Here is a 20,704-nt window from a genome sequence, read left to right as displayed (position 1 = left end):
TAATGTTTGCCAATTTTGTTTTTTTGACACTTTTCACATTAGCAGTATTTCTGAAATAGCCTGAGCCTTGACAGAGAAGTTCTACATACTGTCCTGTTTTCATGATTTGTTTTTCACTTGTTTTTTTAAGCTTAATCCTGATTGAGAAGAGCTATTTGTGAGAGTTTTTTTACCTTTAGTTTTGCATGCATTACTGGCTTTCTTTATCTTGTATGAACAGTTGTTTTCTTCCTTTTTGTCAACTCTAGATGATGGCAGGATTTCATCCCCGGCAGAGAGAGGAGAGGCAGGACAGAGTGATCCACAGGCATTGAGTGGTGGCTGGTCCAGTCCTCAGCATCCCACCAGGGCTCAGTCTCTGAGGTCACCGACTCCTTACAAAAAACAACTGACTGGTGAACTGCAAAGAAGATCTTCTGCAACTCTGGGTAATTTCAGCTCTTTGCGCTATAAGCAGTGTTGTACTAGCCAGGATGAGGTGGAAGGAGGTGAGCAAAGGCATGTTGACTGTCTAGATTGATAGCAGAATTTAGTATCAGGCTATGTTGCTTCTGTTAGTGAGGTTCACTTTAACCTCAGAAACATGTTCCTTCCACCCTTCCTAGTATTCCAGCAAGACACCCTGTTATTTAGGCTCTGCTCTTTCGATTAAAAGGCAATCTGGAACAGAAGAGACTGACTAAACACATGCAACATTTTAAAGTCACTGAACCTTGATCCTAAAAATTTCTGCTATGTCTAGAGAGGTTACAGTTTCTTAACATCCACATGCAGCTTTGGTGCTTAGTCTGAATGGAGTTGATGTTTGTTTCTTCAAGGGAGTTATAAATGCAGGTTTTTGCTTGTAGCTGCTTTGAGGAGAACTGAATGGGAAGTTGTGCTTAAATATTTTTTTTTCAGTCCTACTTAACCTTGGAACTGTTGTCAGATGCCATACAGAATCTTTTAGCTGGACTGGGGGTTTGAATGTAATTTTAAAGATGAAACTGTGTAATGGCTTTATGAAGATCTGGAAAAGCTAGGAAGGAGATTCCAGAAGTCCCTCTTAAGATCTTCCTGGTTACTGTTGGCTGTTTGGGATAGCTTTGAGAAACTGCTAAGCTGGGTAACAATCCTGTGCAAGACAGTATTTCCAGGAGTTTGGTACCTAGTGCAAACAAATCAGATCTTAAATGTTGATGATATGTATGGGATTTTTAGAAAATTGTCTGGTCTTGGTAACAAGACAAAAGTCCAGTACAGATAACTAACATTTTCATCTAAGTCATTTGCATGCTTAGTTGAACAATCATCTTCCTCCTTGCCTTCTAGTACTGTTTGTTCTATTTAATTGTGCCTGTCCCAGCAAACCAATTAAGGTTTGGGATTTTAAAAAAGATTTTTCTTGAATGTTCTAAGTACAGCCATGTGCTCTTGGCTGATCTGCCAATCTACTTTATTCTTAATTACCTTGTGTAAAATCACTTGGAAATTGCCTGGAGATTAGAGGTTAGAAACCTTTAGGTGAGGTATGTTGTTTGATACTCAGAAGGCAGAAATAATCTTGCTGTTTGACTTCCACTGGGATTAGGCAGCCTGGGAAATAAAACTTAGTTTAATATGTAGGGGAGGAACTGTTGCTGTATTATTCCAGCTCCTTTTCAGGACCTTCATTCACGTCCCTGGATTTGGATTGCAATGTGATGATGAATCAGCCTGGAAAGAAGTAAAGTTAGACCAAACAGGCATTGCTGGATTTTTGAAGAGATTTCTGTTATATTGTGTGCTGAGTGGCCTGACTCCCTGTCGAGTATTTTTCCCAGAATAATCTTGGGAACAAACATGAGCTCTGTTTAACGCAAGTAAAAGTTTAGTGGATTGGTGAGGAGTTTTGCGGGAGTTTTCAGGCCATCTCACTTTATTTGAAGAGGAGAAGAATACTTGCGTTGTCCTTTTCTAAAAATCAGGTGTTGGGTTTTTGTTTTTTTTTTTTTTTGAAGCAAACTTAAGGAAACTATTTTTTCCTTCATTTGCCTTTAAAGGTGCTGAATAACCAGATATTTAAGGATTTCTGAACACTGAGCAGAGGAGAATTTTACTTCTACTACTGCACCTGATGCTGGTCTGCCCAAATAATCTTAGAATTTATTCTCATATCTAAACAATGAAAAGTAGGACAATAAGTGATGTGATTTATATAAACCTCTAGATTGGTAGGATGATTCAGCCACTCAGTTCAGTGACAGTGAAGTGTCGAATCTAGTTGAGTTTTCTCTTGGCCTTGTATCTGCAGGCCTGTAAATGTCCCTCAAGGCTTTGCCATTACCCAGATGCTTCATAACATCGGCCGGTGTAGGCAGGAAAATGTGTAAGTACTTCACAAAGATCTTTAGCCTACTTGATCTTAAATAATATGTCAAGAAAACTGAAAGGAATAAATAAAAGGCTGCTGCTACTACCTCTAAATAGCAATGGAATGAAGTTGCTCCTGAAGATGCTGACTCTTGCCCCTCACCTGTCCACTGGCTTGCACTGTCTGTGCAGTGGATTCTCTCATTGTTCAGAGACCACGCTGACTGGCACAACATGGAGCAATGGTGGCTTTTGTAGGAAACTGTCTAGCATCAAATATATAGGGTTTCAGTTGTGTGCTTCCCTTCAGGACTGCTTACACAAAAACATAACAGCACATTACTGGCTTTTGTGAAAATAGAAGAGGCTGTGGATGCCTGGGTTGTGTCAGAGATGCTCTGAGGATTGTATGACTGAAAAAGCAGTACTGAGACTCTGCAATGACTTCTGTGGCCCCTCTCTTGGGTAATCTGTTGCATCCTCATGTACCGTATGCTGCAAGGCGGGTGTGTCTTCTACAGTGCCAGAGGGCCCAGCTGGTTGTATTGGACTGCACTGTGTCTGAGCTGTCAGATGAGGGATTTGGAGGTGCTGGTTAGAGTCAAAATAGTCTGATAATGAACCCATTGTCACTGAGATAATGTCACAGCTTGCAAATCCTGTTAAGGTGGACTGGAGATGCTGACACGTGAGAGAGGGAGCACTGGTAGTACAAGCACTTGTAGCTAGTTAGCCTGTCACACAGGATAATGCTGTTAATGGTAGACAATTGTAGCAGACTGGCAGTAATAAGGAAGGCAAAGGAGCTTAGTAGGAATTAGGGATGGCCAATGATCATATGGGGAGAAGAAGGCTTGAGGAAAGCGTGTAGTGGTTACTGGCAATCATGTGGAACATGAATTACTACCAGAGCATCTTTTCTAATGAAAAAGATTTTGGAACATGAAAATGCATGCTGTAAAATGAAGTTAAGGACAACTTTCATACCTTTCATGTCAATACTTTATGTGGCAGTGACTTGAGGAAGATTTGATGTTTGAACTGTAATAGTGAACTTGAATATGAAATGATATGCTTTAACAGCAAATAACTAGACAGCAATTCATGTTGACTTGTATTAACAAAACTGTGACATCCCTAACAGGATATTTTTTTGTTGCTGAAACTGTGTGAAGCTCTCCATAGCTCTTGGGTTAGTGTATGGTCAGATCTCTTCCTGTAAACTGAAACTAGCAGTTAAGTCACAATGAAATAATTATATGGTGTTCTTGCCTTGTCATTCACTGCAAAATAAATGCTAAAATACTGTAGAGTGATGAAAGAAACTCCACAAAAAACATATTTCCATGATTCAGAGGATGTATAGTTTTACCAAGAGCAGTGGCCATGAAAACATGTGGGAAGGATGAGGGTTACTGTTGAAATAGGAGATTTTTTTTTAATAGCTGTAGGAGTTAATTTCTAGCTTAAGAACAATAAATAGGTTAGAAATAAGTCAATTTGGAAATCTGTATGGAGTCCATTTGGTATATTGAGGTTATGTTCAGTGAACATTTAGATGGGAAGAGAATGGTTGGAAAACCCACAATAGCTCCATAAACTGGTATTCCTGGAAAGGTGTGTTCCACACTCATGTTGTTATGTTATATTTAAGGGCTGAGATCTAGCAATGACAAGGAAAAGTTTGTGGGGTTGATCTGGTTGTCATTACAGATTAAATAACACTTAATTAAAGTTTCCTTTTAAATATAATTTATGTGTGACTTGAATATTGGCTGGTGGGCTATGTTTGGTTTTGTTTGGGTTTTTTCTGTGTAGTGTGGATTTTTGTGTGTGGGTTTGGTTTTTTATTTCTTTTAGTGGCATATACTGAGTTTACTGTTTCAGAAGTACCAAAAAGGCTTAACCACTACGTAGATGTGTAAGTGCTGCTACTGCTGATGGCATGTTTTTTCTCATGTAGGTGACATCCCTTTTGTTACTGTTTCATATAATAGAGAAAAGGGCATTTAACTAAAAAGAACCAGTGTGGAGTTATCTGCTGCTTATGTTTGTGTTTTGGGAATCATCTGCCTGACAAGATTTGTAGCTGGTTAGGCAGGAGATTTGATAATAATTCTTAAAATTGGAAGCAACATTCCTGGAAAGGAAATACTCTTGAATTTAGATGAAGGAAGTAAATGCAAAATAGCTCTTTGTGACAGAAGTGAGGAGGAGCCAGAGGTTTCTATGGTATTATCAATATTTTCTTGAAATATGAATGTCCCTTTAATCACCTTAAAAATATTCAGCTTGGTGGTGGCCAGAAGTCTATTTGTTTGATTAAAAAAAAAATAAAATTGGGAGTGGCCAGCCACAGAAATGCATTTAAGCAACCTAGAATCTCTTAAAAAAATTTCTTATTGTACATAGTAGCTATTTGTGGGCTGATTAGCTAAAAATATCTCCTAAGAACCTGAGGAGAAGGCACGGACTCGCACGGTTTCAGTCACATTACAGTAAGGGGTTTGGTGTGCACACAGAGCAATGGGCTGGTGGTGACTGCACGGCAAGAGTTAACAGGCTGGGCCGGGGCTGTCAGCATTCCCTCAGCATTCCCGCTGACATCAGTGGCAGCGCAGGCAGTAAACAGAAAGCAGCCATGTCTGTTCTTCCTGTACTGGGGCAAGATAAATAAAACACGAGTCAGATGGAGAGCAACGAAGCTGGTAAGAAACTTTAAAGTATTCAGAAAGTTGTTGATATAGAAAAGGGACTCTAAAAATGTTTAAATACCTAGGTAAATAAAGACCTGTGTTGTCAAATCTTTCTGGTTGCAAGGATCCTACTTGGAACTCAAACAGCAGTGCTTCGAAGTAGTCAGTAGTTTTATAGGAGAGAAATTAGCTGCATTACCTTTTTATCCAGGAGTCTCTTTGCTATAGTTTATCAAGAATGACAGTGCAAATTCTCAATAACTTGCCTTTTTTCTTTCAAAAAACCCAAAACAAAAAAAAACCCCCAAACCCTTAAATATGTGAATTTCCAGATGGATTACATTCAGAGCTACTGCTTTTAATAGAAACTGAGCAATTGAGTCCTGACATTCACTGTAGTCATTTATAAGTAAGTTTAGGTTAAGGCGTTGTCTTATACAGCTCCTAGAATAATGTAAATATTGTTGCAATTATTTTTTAAGAGTTAATATCCTAGAGGGCATTTTTAAAATAACACTTCAGTGCTTTGTAAAAGACTGCTACAAGCTCCATATAGTAGGTTGAAAATCACTTCTTTAAAAGATGTTTTCATTCTCAGAGAACTTGGGTGGCTTGTTGTAAACACAGAGGATGGTATTTAAAATGTCAATCAAAGCAAGCTGTCTGGCATCAGAAGCTCCTTTTGGGGAAAGAGAGAGCAAAGGCAAGAAGTGATGCACACTGTTAACTTTAGAAAATGCAATATAGGTAGTGTAATATACATGGGAATGTTTTTTCCTCTAATGGGGTTTTGTGTTGTGATGGGAATGCTGGTGTATCGTGGAAGAAAATAAGTGCTACTGTCCCTTCCCTTTCAGACACACGAAGGAAAGTAGAACCACCTCTTGGAGGTCATGATCCTCGAACAGCAGTTCAGTTAAGAAGCCTCAGCACTGTTCTAAAACGCCTCAAAGAAATCATGGAGGGGAAGAGCCAGGTACTTCTTTTGAAGCATTTGTAGGCCAAACTATTTAGAAAATGAACTGTTTACTGGGCTTCTCTAATGTTTGTTTATAAATGCATCATGGTGTTTTGGTGTTTTGGTTTTTTTTAATGTTTGAAGGATAGTGAATAAACTAAAAAAGCATTGTGGAAATGCAGGGGAAACAATTTCGGTTGACTTTTGACTTGTCAAACATCTGTTGTATTGTAAAGCTGAATCATTGCAGTTACTGGGTTTTTTGTGCTTGGACCAGATGCTTTCACTTAAGACTCCTTCCAACTTATGTATTACCTAATCTAGTATTCCCTGGTGGTTTTCTCCCTGGGAGGCTAACCATGGACAGGTGAAACACATTGACTGTCACAAAACAGTAACGATAATTTTGAGAATTAATTAGTTCTGCTACTTACTGTGGTAATGGTTAGTCAGCAATATTTGATTGAAGGGCTTGTCCTGTTAGTCGGCTTTGATCTAGCTAGATAAGAGTCTGGTGGTTGCTACTGACTTGCTGATTTCACCTCCATCTGCTGAGCTGGACCATACCTTTAAGAGGAGGATCTAATTGAGGAAAGAAGCCACAACTATTTATAAGTGGCAGTATAAATAGCTATGTCTGTGGGCAAGACATGAACAGCCAAAAGTACATTTAATTGAACTGATTGAGGAGAAAAAAGGCTTTTGGCTTGATAGCCTTTACAGGTAGATTTTGAGTAAACTTACTTATCTTCCAGTGCTATTCTGCTTGTAAGAATAAGTTTGCTTTGGTAAAAAGGGCAATATTTTTGAGGGTGAAGCAGAAGCCTTCCATTGCAGTAAGCAGGGCATTGAATGTGGCCCCTACTAATAATTCAGTTTGTGGCAGCTTCTGAAGGCCCTTGAGATTTCCAGACGTCTTTGAAGCTATTGGAAAAGTGCTAAAACAGGCAGGATGCAGCAGTAAATGAATATGACCAGGTCTTTATCTGGCAGCAGCATGTTGGTTGTCAGCATGCTGACTCCTGTACAAAAGGTAATGCATCACTGCCTTTGACTGCAGACATGTCTTGCTTGAGTCACTCTAGGCAGAAGTTTCTTCCTACCATGGACTTGACCTGTTTGTACAGAAGGCCACTTTACTGTTGTAGAAAGCTTGTCTCAGATTCTGGAAGGTGTTGTTCTAATGAGCCTCTGCTGCTAATGGGGGCCAGACTTGTGTTCTGAACCCTTCCTTGTAGGCTGTTCTTGCCATGGCTGTTGTCTTTGACATGGAAGGCAGAGAAGTGGAAGGTCATCAGCAGTGTCTGGGTTTCTGGACATACACTCATATGCAAGTGGGGCAGAGGCACTTCTGCCTGGAACACCCACTCTTTCTGTGGTAGAACCAGAGACTTGGCTGATCATGCTGAGCTTCAGCAAAAACAGTTAGTCGGCATCCCCTGCAGCTTTGCAGCAGTTCCTTGGCAAAGCTCTTCACTGCAACTCTCCCTGCTTGAAGGTTAGTGTTCATCTTAAAAATTTCTGGATTCTCTAAAACACCAGACTGCCTTGAGCAGTCTTCCACTTCTCTCTGTACGAGTTTTCTTGGGTGATGACAGCATGGTGTTGTCTTGTTGTTCATAACTGTTTTAGTTTCAAAATTGGTCTAGGAGCTGTGTCAAACTTTACTTTGTGAATGTCTAAAAATAAACCCCAGTTCAGGGTACGAGCTTTTTTTTTTGATTATGTGAAAATCAGAGCACGGATCACTTTTCTTCTGTGTAGTTACTCTCTTCTCCGATTGCTTTGAGAAAATACTTGCAGTAGTTTCTCTTCCTAAACAAAAACCTGGAGTATTCAGTCCCTCTGAAAAGGCTTATTGCCAGAACTGAACTCTTGCAGAGTGTTTCACAGTCAGGGCTGTCATGTGGCCATTAGCAGTTTTTTCCATCCATGGTAGTTGCAACTGATGTGCTCAGAATCATAATTGAGAGATTTGTTTTGGTCTACAGCTTCAACACCAAATGGAATTTTTAACTTTTTGTTTTTAAGATGAAAACAAGACAAAAATTCCTGTGGCTGCACCAGTGCTGTAAATCAATACATGTTGTTGTCTGCTGAATGTGAATTCTACAGTTGTCTTCACATAGGAGTTAATCTGGAGTTTGAAACAATGTCAGTCTGGGACACAGGCTTTTACAGCTATTTATTAAAGTGCTGAAGAATTTGATCATATAACAAAACTTTTTACATGTATTATAATCCTTTTCAAAACACATCCCAATATTAATTATTGAAATGATCTTCCTGTACTGATAATTCCTGATAGCTTGAGTTCCTGCTATATAACGACTTCAAGTAACATGGGATGGGCTGTGTTTTTTGGGGGTTGTTTTTGGTTTTGAAGGGTTTTATTGGTTTTTTGTTTGTTTGTTTGTTTTTAATATTTTCTTTTTTTTAACTGTGCTAGTTGAGGGTCTCTCATGTGCTGGGGCAAATGAGAGGGAAGAGCAATCTTTATCTTACCCTTTATCTACAGCTCATGATAGTTTTTATGTGTTTTGCTTCCATCTTGGATCAAGGAGGCAGAGTCTTACTAAATTTCCTCTGAGTTCAGAGCTCTCGGCCTTCTGGCTCCCTATGAAAGCACATGAAAAATCCTTTCTGTGCACGTGTGTGCTTGTATGCAAGAGTGTGTACACACATGCACATATATATGGATGTATGATACAGTCTACAAAGCAGTCATGAAACTAAACATGCTTTTTTAGTTACCAAAGAAACCCTTTATCTGCTGCCTTCTTTTGTAGGACAGTGACTTGAAACAATACTGGATGCCTGACAGCCAGTGCAAAGAATGTTATGACTGCAGTGAGAAATTCACCACCTTCCGTCGGAGGCACCACTGTCGACTTTGTGGGCAGATCTTCTGTAGTCGATGCTGCAATCAGGAAATCCCTGGAAAATTCATGGGCTACACAGGTAGAGTTTATCTGCTGAGGAGCAGAACAGTCTCTGTGTGCTCAGCTCTTCCTGGGCTACTGCATTTTAGATCCTGACATCTGCTAGAAAATGCTGTACAGGTTTGTAGTAGGCTTAAAAATAAGCAAGAAGAATCCCAGGACCTAATTCTGCCAATTTCTTTATGGACAGTGGTGGATTATGCCATGCTTGCTTATTTTTACCACAGTACATGCATCATGACAAAACAAATATGAAAACTATTTAACAACGGTGTGCACTACAAAAAGTGTGCTCAAGGAAAAGCTGCTGTTAATAGTTTTAAAATGTAATGAGCCACATATTCTAGTCGAGAGTGAGGGAAACTTTCAAATACCAGCTACCAAATTCTAGACTTCTCCTGATGGAAGTAATGTTTTCCAGACACCAGCTGGTATGTAATTTCTGGCTATCATAGTACCACCATTTTAGTTGCACATGTGCGTTCTCCCTACCTCCCTCCCTCTCCCGCCCTCTCCTCCCACAATCTGTCTCTTTCTTACTGGTCTTGTGTTACACCTTGTTGGCCTTGGAAAAGTTCCCTGAGTGTGTAATTACCTGAGGTTTTGCCCTTTAAGGGAATATAAGAATGAGACTTACATTTGCAAAGAGGTTTTGAAACAGAAAATCCTTCTGTTTTCACCTCTATGCACCGCTGATCCTGTAGGAACAGAGTACCATTTGTTCCTGTTCGCTCACACTCTCTGGTTCCCCTTTCCGCAGGGGATCTCCGAGCCTGCACTTACTGCCGTAAAATAGCCTTAAGCTATGCACACTCCACAGACAGTAACTCCATTGGAGAAGACTTAAATGCTCTGTCCGATTCTGCATGTGCTGTGTCAGTGCTGGATCCTGGCGAGCCACGCACACCGGTTGGGAGCCGCAAAGCCAGCCGTAACATCTTCCTGGAGGAGGATCTAACCTGGCAAAGGTAAAGAACCTGGCTTCATGTTGAGCTCCAGAACCTTAACTCTGTTTTCAGGCTGACAGCTATCTAGATAAAACCTGGTGGTTTCCACTTAGGAAATTCAGAAGTATATCACCTGTAAAAAGAACTTAATCCTATGCTTGCTTCCAGTATTCTTTTCAAGTTGAAATATGGAAACTTTTGTAGTGGAGTTTTAAGTTATTTGCAGTTCTTCCTTCAACCTAGTGAATCAGTGGTTCTATACCAGTGACAGAGCAGACTTTCATCTTCAGAATATAAAAAGATGAAACCAAAATCATTCTTTGTAGCCACCAATGTATTGAGAGGCAAGTCAATGTAACACTGGTGCTTTACCTGTTCGGGTTTTGATTGGGCAAGAGGATGTAAGAAATGCTGTCTGTGTAAGTAAGAGAGAAACTGTGAAAGTAACCACCTGTTTCAAATGAGGTGGAATTGAAAGGATGGCTATAAAGGTTCTCTGATCTCCTTTTAAAGTATATTTATTCCTATTGTTCTTGAATGAGGGGATCTTTGTTTTTGGAACACAAGTATGAGAACACTGTACTTCTCAAGTGGTATGCCAGTTTCTGAAGACTTTGATTTAATTTGATGTTGGGAAAGGAGGAAATAATCATATGTGGTATTTGTGCTAGTTTCCCTAAAAACAGAACAGAAGGATGTGAAACTACTGAGGAGGTCTTGAGTCAGAACCTTTCTTTAACAGAGAGGTAGTGTGAGTGGTATGTGCCTCGCAGCAGAGCTCTTCTGATACTATGAAAAGAAAAATCAGAAACCCAACTGTCTTTAGAAAGTACCATGACTTTGCATAATGCTTTTCAGAGTATGGTGCTCCTGTGTGGAAGCCCTTGAATAATCAGCTTTAGGCCTACATAAAGGAAAGTACTTCTGATTTAATGTTATGGTCATTTAAAGTAGTGATGTAGCAATGCTTATGCAATATGACCAAATTTTTAATTGGGGAATAAGTGTGTGTTCTCTTCAGGTGTACAAAATAACTAGGGTATCGTTAGTTTTGTCTTCTGATGTGTTATTAGCATCTTTATTATGGCAATTCAGCTGTTTGTAGACATGAACATGGAAAGCAAGTATTTATATTTTTATTTCAGCACTCAAAAAATCCAGCTATTGAAAGGCTGATAACTTTCTATAATAGAACACTTTGTCTTGTTGGGAGACACTGAGTGAATGTAGGCTGCTTTTGTGTGTGAGAGGAAAAGAGATTGAAATTTGGTTGTTTATTGTTGGTTAAGAGGATTAACATTTTCTTCAGTGGTTGCTCTTAAAGTGTAAAACTTCGCAGTGGACTACAGGGCTTTTCTTGAGTGCTGTGTTTGGTTGATTGACCTTAAGAGGTTTAAACTCAAGATGTTGAATTTAAGTGGTGCCACAGTTGAAACTGGCAATTCACAGCTTTGTAATGGAGCAGATGTTTTGCTTCTGTATGGGAAATAGTTTGTTTTAAAGGAAAACATAGGAGTTGAGTCTCTTTCTGAAACAGTGTATCTGAGGTAAGGCTCTTGCTTTTCCTGCTGCAAAGCACAGGGAAAAACGTGTAGAACTGAGTCTGCATTAAATTGTCAGACACTGCTCTACCGTTTGAGGAATTAGAACACAGAGTTCCTGCTTTAACTAACTTGAAGGGCCATGTCCTTTAAAAGTGAAGGAGTGGTGTCCTCTGGGTAAGTACAGCTACTCAGGCAAAGCTGTCCTGCTCACGGTTTCTCAAGAGCATTTATCACACTGGTAGCATTTATGGTGGCAATATGGCTGCATCAACTGGCGGGTAGTGACTTGTATCTGGTATGGTTTTGCCAACAGGATTGATGGTGTATGAACATCTGCTGTCCTTCCTCCTGGGCTGGAAGTAAAAGGAGGGCAAAGGTGGTAGTGATCAGGTTAAACAATTACAGAAGGTTGCCAGGCTATCTTGGTAAAAGCTGTCTAACAGTACCTATAGATAGCATTGCTTGGATTGCCAAGGTGATGTGCTGGGGAGGTTGTGGCAATGTCTTTACCTCCAAAGCATGAATAGCAGCCTGTAAAGAAGGAGGTTGTGTAAGAAAGGCATATAGGAGAAGCGAGTGGGAAGGCAGGATAGTACAAAAAATGGGAAGGGGCTGTATTGTCCAAGACTTGAATCTGAAATGAGCAGACTTGAGCGCTGTCTTCTAGGTATCACTGGCCTACAGATGGGGAAAGATTTCCCTATTCCCTCATTGATTAAACAATCATGGATGTGAGTGAGAGCTAGCATGACAATTAATTGTACTTTAATTACAGCTGTTCTGACGTTGCTGTATGTCACAAATCTCTCAAACATCTCTATCATGCTCCTCTCCATGCAGTTTGATTCACCCAGACTCTGCAACTACCACGTTGTCTGCACGTCTTGGCTCTGTCCAGGAGGATGCAGGGAAGTCACCAGCTAGAAACAGGTAAACTAATAAATTCTGAGTATTTTCTGTTCTGGATGCACTCCTAGCACACTTTGCTGTAAGGCATGTGGTTTGGGCTTGTTTTTACTGAGTGTGCTGTTTCATGTCTAAAATGGAACATGCCACTAGCCATATGTAGTGGTGAGGAAAGACCATTTGTGTGCATATGCATATGAATAAATGTCCTGCTTTTGAAGAACCTGTAGTTTGCTGCTGAGTCAGTCAAACAGAAGTGGTGATGAAGAGGACAGAAGGGAAAAGAAATAGCTAAGAAAGGCACAGTTCTGAGGAAGCTGAAGATAAGGGAGTAACACCTATGTTGTAAACTACGGCCATGCCACTCTGACACCCAATCCTGTCAGATCTTGGAAGCTCAGCAGGGTCAGGCCTGGTTAGTACTTGGATAGGAGATCTCCAGGGGCTGTAGGTTCTAGTCCTGAGGACTTCACTGTCACTGTCCAAGCTCACTTGGCCGTGGCAGATGACCCTTAGGAGTAAAAGCTGGGGCCAGTTCTGTGCACGCTGTGCCTCACCTGAAACATCCACTGTGCAGGCTGGAAGGGCACAGCCACGTGGGGAGAGCCCTCCACACAAATCTTTGTTTGCAAAGCCCAGCCATGATAATGAACACATATGTTGTAATGGGAGACAACGAGTGGGGTAATGGAGGAGCAGAGGCGTAGGGTTTTATTTGTTTGTGTTGTGTGTCCCCCCATCTGCTTCCTCTTCTCTTCCATTGAGGTTAATCTCATTGGAGTTACCAGGCTTCCTTGGGCTAAAATCCTTTCATAGACCTTTTATGCAAGAGTGCTGGAGTGAACTTTAAAGTGTCCACAAGAGCTTTGGTGTAAGTTGTGAATGTTTGAGCTTAATCCCAGTAAATCGGCTAGTATTAGAAGAACAAGGTAGCTCCCTCCGACTTTGCAGTGCTTCTGCTATGGTACTGGTTATATATTTCTCTTATGGTTAAATTGAGGAAATAAAGGTCAGGCAAGGATGTGAGGAACAGAGCAACGATAATCCAGATTTCAAAACTGGAATCAGGAGACATTCAGAGATTTCTTTGCATTGGTGTTACAGTAATGGAGCATATTTGGCAATTTGGAGGGGTCTGGCAGGACCAGTGAACACTAGGGAACTGAGCTGAGAAGGATTCTGGGTGTGCCTTTTGGAGAATGGACTGCTTGGAGCTTTTATCTTCTTTGTGTTGAGGATGGCTAGGGGGAGATGCATACTGACTGTAGAGCTGAGACACAAAGTTCTCATTTGGGGGAGCAAAATACTGGTGAATAGACTAGTACCAAAAATGAGTTCTGGGCAAATGTGTAAAGGAGTCTGGAGTTAAACTTCAATGCTAAATAACTGCAGTGATGTCCAGAAATGTCTGAAACCTTGAGGATGGTCTCCTACTAACTGAATTGATGTTTGCTATTTTAAAAGGCCTTTGTCGTTTGCTCCCACGACCTGGCAAGCCAAAATTGCCTATTTGAGTTACATTTTAACTCTCTGGCTATTCATGGGCTCGCCATGGTACTCACCTGGCTGTATGTGTGTAATGGTGAGGTATTTTGTATCTCTGTCAAAATTCTGAACCTGGGGAAACAAAGCTATTGCTTTGGGCTAAGCAATGTTAGCCTTTAGATCTTCTCAAGGCAGCTGTAGCCATTTCTTTGAGAAAAGCTTGACTATGCCTCTTTCCAGATGAGATGAAGCAAAGAAGATGCAGGTTGAGTGCATTAAGATGCAGGTAGCAGAAGTTACATATTACTATTTGTTTTTCTCTGTGAGTGGGGGATGTGTTGTTTGTTCTCAGTCTTGTTATTTATGAGAGCTAAAACCCCAGCAGAACAGTCAAGTGTTGCAAGCAGAGGGATTGAAATTGCTCCTTTGCAGGTCCTTCTAAGGCATAGGAATTTTCATTGCAGAATCTCATCCTCTGTTTTAAAAAAAGTTACATGCAATAAAGTCACAGATGTAGTTGTTGATGATAAAGACACAGATATGAAATCTGACTGTTCTGTTGCTTAATGCCCAAATCAAAACATCTCTGCTGCTTTTACAGGTAGGTGGCAACAGTTAAAGCACCTGTTGCAAAACAGCTGGGAGGAGTGGTTAATGATGGACTTCCCTGTCGGTCTCATTTTGCACACAAGAATACTTTCTGTTAAGCTGCATAATTCTGCCAGTTCTAACTTCAACTTGAGAGCATTTGAACAGTACAGACTTTTAGCCTGCCTTGAATGTCTGATGATGACACAAAGATTTGCTTATCACCCCATGATGTATATGGGCCAACAGTTTCCTTTGATTCTGCATATGACTTAAAAGGATTTAATTAAACCCCTTTATCCTCAAGAAACAGAGGAGGAATAAAAAGTGATTTTGAGTGTATTGTACCTTAAGTGCTACTCATCACTGAGACTGCTGCAAACCTCTCAAGTCAGTTCAACACTGACATTTCGAGCTTCCCTGTTGCTGTATGCAGAAGTGCTTTCCATCCTCAGTGCTTAGAGTGCTGTTAGCACTAACAGCTTACACTGTGTACTTTTTGCTGCTGTGTGATGAGAAGTTGTACTTTGGTTTTTCAGTCTGTCTAGTTGTGTGTTAATGGTGCAAAGGGTATCTGGAACTTGTATTTGCATTTATAACTTTGCAATGATTATTGCAAAACTGTGTGTTTGTACTGGAGTGCACAGCCAAGATTTCCCAACAACTGGGCTTAGATAAAGGGGAGGAGCTCCATATCACAGTACAAGGAAGGTTTCCAGTGACCTCCAGCTTCTGAAGATGGTTTAGCCACTCTGGGGAACAAGTACTCAATCTTCCAGACTGTGCAGTCTCAGTTACGTATTTGAGAGTTGAGGACAAAACATTTTAAATGGGCCAAGGAGAAGGGGAAATCTCAGTGCTCTGTTGCAGAGATCCTGGCGTTGGCTGCCCATATTGACAACTGCCTTGCCTCCAGACTGCTGGAGCTTCTAATTACACAACCTCCGCTCTCTTCCCCAGTCTATTCAGATACAGGCATGTGTTGGTGTGCCTAAACTTAGTTCTAACTGCTCCATACAAGGAGCTTTATGGAAGTATGTTTAACTTAGAAGTTCTAGAGCAATACATTTGCTTCCTGGGGATCCTTCCTTCTGATTTGACAGGGAGGCAAGCATTAAGCAGTGAGTCTGTACTGATGAAAGTAAAAGATGTCACAGGATTAAGGTTTTTTTTAGCATGCTGTGAGGTAGGCCTGCTCTGGTGAAGCACCCCCCAATAACACCCTTCAATCTTCTCTCCCCCACTGCAGATCAGCCAGCATCACTAACCTGTCCCTGGATCGGTCAGGCTCGCCCATGGTGCCTGCCTATGAGACGTCGGTCAGCCCCCAGGCCAGTCGCACTCACATGAAGGCAGAGACCAGCGAGGATGAGCGGAAAATCCTTCTGGTACCTTTCAGGCTTCTGTTTGCCTTGCTTTGTGAAGGCAATGAGGTTTGACTTCCTTGTGTCATGCAGGAGTGTTTTGCTGCCTTTAAAGGCTCTTCTCTTAGGACTCTTACCTGAACCTCTCCTCCAGATGCAGCAGGGATGGAGGATATTAATGTCGGTTTGAAGGTTACTGTCTTCCTGAAACAGATCATAGTTTCCTGTGGTGTTTGCATGAAGATCTTTACAGTTTTAGTCTTGATGAGTGGGTTCCACAGTGTGAAGTTGGTGTGTGATGGCTCCTTGTGGATTAAATTTGTCAGGGTTGGAGCTGAAATGCAATGACCTTATTCTGTATTTCTCCAAGTTGAGGTTTTCCCTTTCATAGCCATGTAATCAGAAACTTCAAATGGCTACTTTGAAATAGTTGCACTGTGATGAATGAACTAAAGCTGTTATAGCTTATTAGGCCAAAACATAACTTGGCCCCTCCCTTTGTTTTCAGAATAAATCATTTTGTAGAAGTTTGTAATGATGGACTTTTTCAAAGAAAAATCAATGTGCAACAGTGTTCTGTGTAATCCTATTATTCCTTCCCCACAGAGGCAGTGTTGTACATTGCAGTTGCTGTACTAGTTTCAGTAAAAAATAGTTTGTCTTTTCTTTGAGGTACGGTGTTTCCAGCAAATGAGGCAAAGAAGTTGCAGAGAAGGGAGGGCAATGTTTTTCACACATTAAAAGATTCCAAATTGTTCCCCTTTGCCAATTTAAAATCAGGAAGGCTAGTTCTGTGTTGTCAGGCTCTGCCTGCTGTCAGCAGGATGCATACAAGTATTCTGAGGGTGTAGTAACACTAACTCCTGGTTAGCTGCAAGACTCCTTTCCAGGTTGCTCTGTAAATGGATAACCACATGAGAGAGAGAGACATGTTTAAGGCATGTCTTTATACCTCCCTGCTTCATGCATAAAAGTTAATGCAGGAAAATGGAAATTTAAACTGCAGTGAAGGCAACTTGAACCAAGACCTTCAAGTCCCAATGCACTTCAGCTTCATATTGCTTAATTTTTTGTCCGTTTTCTTCCTTGAGGGAGAAGAGGACTGGTAGTAATCGCTTCTGTTCGTGTAAGAGCAGAAGACACAGTGTCAGTTAATGTAGGATTTTCTGTGCATTCCCACTGTTTAATGCCTTTAGCATTTGGAGTTGACCCTGTATCGGGGGTTAATTTAAAGTTTAACCTAGTCAATTCAGAAGACTAATGAACTTTGTTCTTGAAGTAAAGGTGGGGAAAGTTGTACATACTCTGGTGTAAACACATACGTCTGTGAAATAGAGGTCAAAATCCTTGAGCTGGAAGGATTTGCTGTATTAACGAGTACAAGGCAACTGAACTATGGAATCGCCCAGTTGCATCGAATTGTGTGATGCTATCATGTGTTCTGTTACTGATCCATTTGACTCTCTACCTGGTGTAGAAGAGGAGCTGCTGACCTTGGTTTTAGGATAATACCCAGGACAGACACTGCTGAAACTAAAAGCAGAAAGCCAGTCCAGTAACAAAAGTGGAGCAAAGCTCTTGGATCTCAGGGGAAGTGCAGTAATGTGGGTTTGGCAGTTAACTGTCAAGCTGAAACCAGTTAAAATTTAATTAAAGCTTTCTTTTCTGTTACACAAAAATAGAATGAAACATTTGAAAGTGAGCTGCAGTGTCTCTTCTCCACCCCTTGAGGGGCTGTTCTGCTTTCTCAAAATAATCCAGTTTACCCTGGTTCCAAGTGGTGAGGGGAAGAGGTTCATGGATTCAAAAACGGTTAATTGAGTTTGGAGAAAACAAAACTTTTTTCTTAGTGGCCAAAGCTAACAGTGTCTAAAAGAAGGCTTTTCACTGGACAATAAAGAAATAGATTGTCAGTGAGAGGTGATATCCTAGAATTTGAGCACAGCAGTGTGCATTGCCATGTCAAGTACTTTCTTCTTATCTGGGCTTGATGTTGGACTAGTATGCTTTACAATGCCTGGGTTGAGCACAGAAAATATGGAAAAAACCCTCTTCCTAAGGATGAATTTTCATTGTCTTCTATGTTTACTCATACCACCTGAGTTTAAGAATAGGGTGCCAGAGGGCAGTAGTGAGAATATAAGTATCCTGTAGGCAGTAAAAAATGTTGTTACATCAAAACCCCCTTAACTCTGAGGGTACCCACTTTGTTTTCACATTATTCTCATCTGGATATAAATGGAAGGACATAAGGAGCTGATCTCATATCTGTTTGCTATTTCTGCTTGCACCTTTGCATAGGTTGTGCAGAATAGCTTAGATTCTGTGCCTGTTTGTGGACGGCTTTTGATGTAGAAGCTGACCTGAAGGCTCAGGTTGATGTCTTTGAAACCAGTGCTAAGATTAGATTGGTAAGTTACTTGCACATCTCCCTGTCCAGGACTCAGTCCAGCTGAAAGATCTGTGGAAGAAAATCTGCCATCATAACAGTGGGATGGAGTTTCAAGACCATCGCTACTGGTTGCGGACACATCCCAACTGCATTGTGGGAAAAGAGCTGGTCAATTGGCTCATCAGAAATGGACACATAACCACAAGGTAACTGTGGTGCTTTAGGATGGCTACTCTCTTCTGTCTGTGTGAGAGGAGGTTGTGAGTTTGAGCTGTTACAGAGTACCTTAGACTGCAGAGAGAGACTCCTTTGCAGGGAGATGACAAAGACAATTCAGATCTTTTCATTACTACCTACCAGACAAGGCAGGATTCTGAGTCCATGTGGCCCAAAACAACAGGGCACAGGGAGCTGTCTGATTTGGAAGCCAGTATGGGAGGTAGCTCTTATGGGACAAGCATTACTCACTTGGAGAACAGTGACTGTATTTCAAAGATTGTTCAAAAATGTTCCCTGATACTCCAAAAAGCAAGTCTGCCCCTGGGATCAGAGATCACTGATAGTGTTTGATAGCTAAATATTTGGTGGAGCTGGCAGACTCTTAACTGTAAATGAATATAAAGAATCTGGTGTATTTAACTCTGTGAGAAAAGGATAAAAATGAGATGGTTCTTAAGTGTAGGGCAACAGTCCTCCCTCAGAGATACTCAGTAAACATAGTTCAAGTTAATGATATTGGAGGATCACAAAAAATGTGTCTTAATCATCTGTTGGACACTTCAGCTGAGTTCAGAGCACTGGCAGTCTCTTTACCTCCATACCTGAAGTAGTGTCAACACTGCTGCCTCACCATAATATTTTAACTAGTGTCTGTTTAAACATGGCAATGGGATACTGATGAGTCAAATAGTAGATAGCAGATGACTCTTTCCTTTGGAAGCATGCTTGTACCATAAACTGTGTGTTTAGAACTAGACTTAAAAAAACATCTCTGTTATTACACTTGCAGGGTCCAAGCCATTGCAATAGGACAGGCTTTGGTTGATGGACGTTGGCTAGAATGTGTCAGTCATCATGACCAGCTCTTCAGAGATGAGTATGCTCTCTACAGACCATTACAGGTAAAAGGAATAGGAAAGCTGAAACTTATACTTCTTGCTGGCTTTGGCTGATGACTAAAATCTTTTCCAATCCTGTTCTCAGCAGCCATGGTATGTTTTCCAAGTCAGCTCTCCTGAACAGAAAAGATCCAGACCTTTTACCCTGGTGGGTTAAAGACTGAGGAGGTTTCATTTGCCCAAAAATCTTTGGGGCTGTCCTCTGTGGAGGATGTCGTTACATGTAGTGCTGCCTGAAGTGCAGGAAAGGGTCTTCAGTCTAGGCCAATGCCTCTCATGGTGGTCATCTGTCTTCCACAGAGGCCTCGAGATGGTACAGTCTGTGCTTGTGGCAGTTGTGCTGTCATGTGTAGAATCTACAATGTGTGTGCAGCTACTGGTGACAGAGACAGTGCCGATTACTTCTGTTTCCAAATTTCTTAAGAAAATCCAAATGGATCTTTTAGTTATACAGTATTGAATCTTCTTTTATAATGTCTTATATAGCATTGGATCTTCTTGTATAATGTATTGGTAACCTTCATCTGTTCTGCAGTGATGGCAGTAATAAGAAATCCAGTACCATAGCTGCCTGGTGTAATTTTGGGATGGGGTCTTTGTTGTGCCTCCCAAACAGGGCTAATTACCTGAGGAGGAGGCAGAGACCTAGTCACCAGGGATGCTATCCTACTGTTTCATTGCAATCAGACTTGCTGAGGGGTAAGAGCAGTCACTGGCCTGAGTGAGTGTATTGGTTTTTTTAGCTTGAACAAGATACCTCTGAAAGCATTCAGTTGAGAGTCTTTCATGTTCTGCAGCTTCTTACAATGAAGAATGTCTCAGCTCTTGGATGCAGTCATATGGTCTTCCATTGAAATTGCTCTGGGCTTCATCTGTCATCTTAGCTCGTCAACTGTACTGCCTCAGTTTGCTAGTAAAAGCTTGCCCTTAACTAGCAAGTGCTTCAGATCCCTGTTTGTAACTATTTGTGAGAGGTTTATGTTATTATATGTTTAAAGCCAGTTCTTGTTCTTACCATCTGAAAGCACTGTCTGATTTAATTTCTTTTGGACAAGAGTCAGGAGAAATGGTATTATTGAGTCAGTTGCTTGCTGCACTCAGTGTAGCCAAAGGAATGATAGCGAGGACTTCCTCTTGAGTTGTCTGGAGGCATCAGGATGGCTGGTGGAAATTGCTTAGATATTCTCCAGGCTCTCTGGCCCTCTGGCCAGGCTTGGCTTTAACACAGTAGCCCCAGCTAGAGTCTTAACTTGTGACTGAAACTCTAAGGCCTACTTTGGTCAGTCGAAGAATTTCTCCAGTAACTTAGAATTAGGCTCCACCAGAAGCTGCATGTGTTGATTTCTGGACAAAGAATACGGGTGTCACCCACCCTGACTAGGGATAGCAAGCATTCAAAACTGCTTAGTGGCGACAGAAAATGTGCAGTAGAA

At 41.1% G+C, this 20,704-nt stretch overlaps 1 protein-coding gene across 7 annotated transcripts in view; it reads left to right on the top strand.

Moving 5' to 3' along the window:
• The window catches only part of PIKFYVE (phosphoinositide kinase, FYVE-type zinc finger containing), a 65,851-nt gene that overhangs the window by 4,302 nt on the left and 40,845 nt on the right, over positions 1 to 20,704 (top strand). For 6 of the 7 annotated variants that reach the window (XM_071562763.1, XM_071562761.1, XM_071562760.1 and 3 more), the window contains exons 3-10: positions 249 to 428; positions 5,885 to 6,003; positions 8,775 to 8,946; positions 9,688 to 9,895; positions 12,259 to 12,348; positions 15,647 to 15,785; positions 18,202 to 18,359; positions 19,163 to 19,274. In XM_071562763.1, the coding sequence (XP_071418864.1) occupies positions 249 to 428; positions 5,885 to 6,003; positions 8,775 to 8,946; positions 9,688 to 9,895; positions 12,259 to 12,348; positions 15,647 to 15,785; positions 18,202 to 18,359; positions 19,163 to 19,274 (1,178 nt within the window). Of the gene's footprint in view, positions 1 to 248; positions 429 to 4,883; positions 5,040 to 5,884; positions 6,004 to 8,774; positions 8,947 to 9,687; positions 9,896 to 12,258; positions 12,349 to 15,646; positions 15,786 to 18,201; positions 18,360 to 19,162; positions 19,275 to 20,704 lie in introns of those variants that run through there. The other variant, XM_071562762.1, reaches the window with a different exon arrangement.

Source organism: Pithys albifrons, chromosome 8, assembly GCF_047495875.1.
Source record: "Pithys albifrons albifrons isolate INPA30051 chromosome 8, PitAlb_v1, whole genome shotgun sequence".
Lineage (NCBI taxonomy): Eukaryota > Metazoa > Chordata > Aves > Passeriformes > Thamnophilidae > Pithys > Pithys albifrons.
The sequence above is the reverse complement of the archived record's forward strand: the minus strand, read 5'-3'. Positions and strand labels throughout refer to the sequence as shown.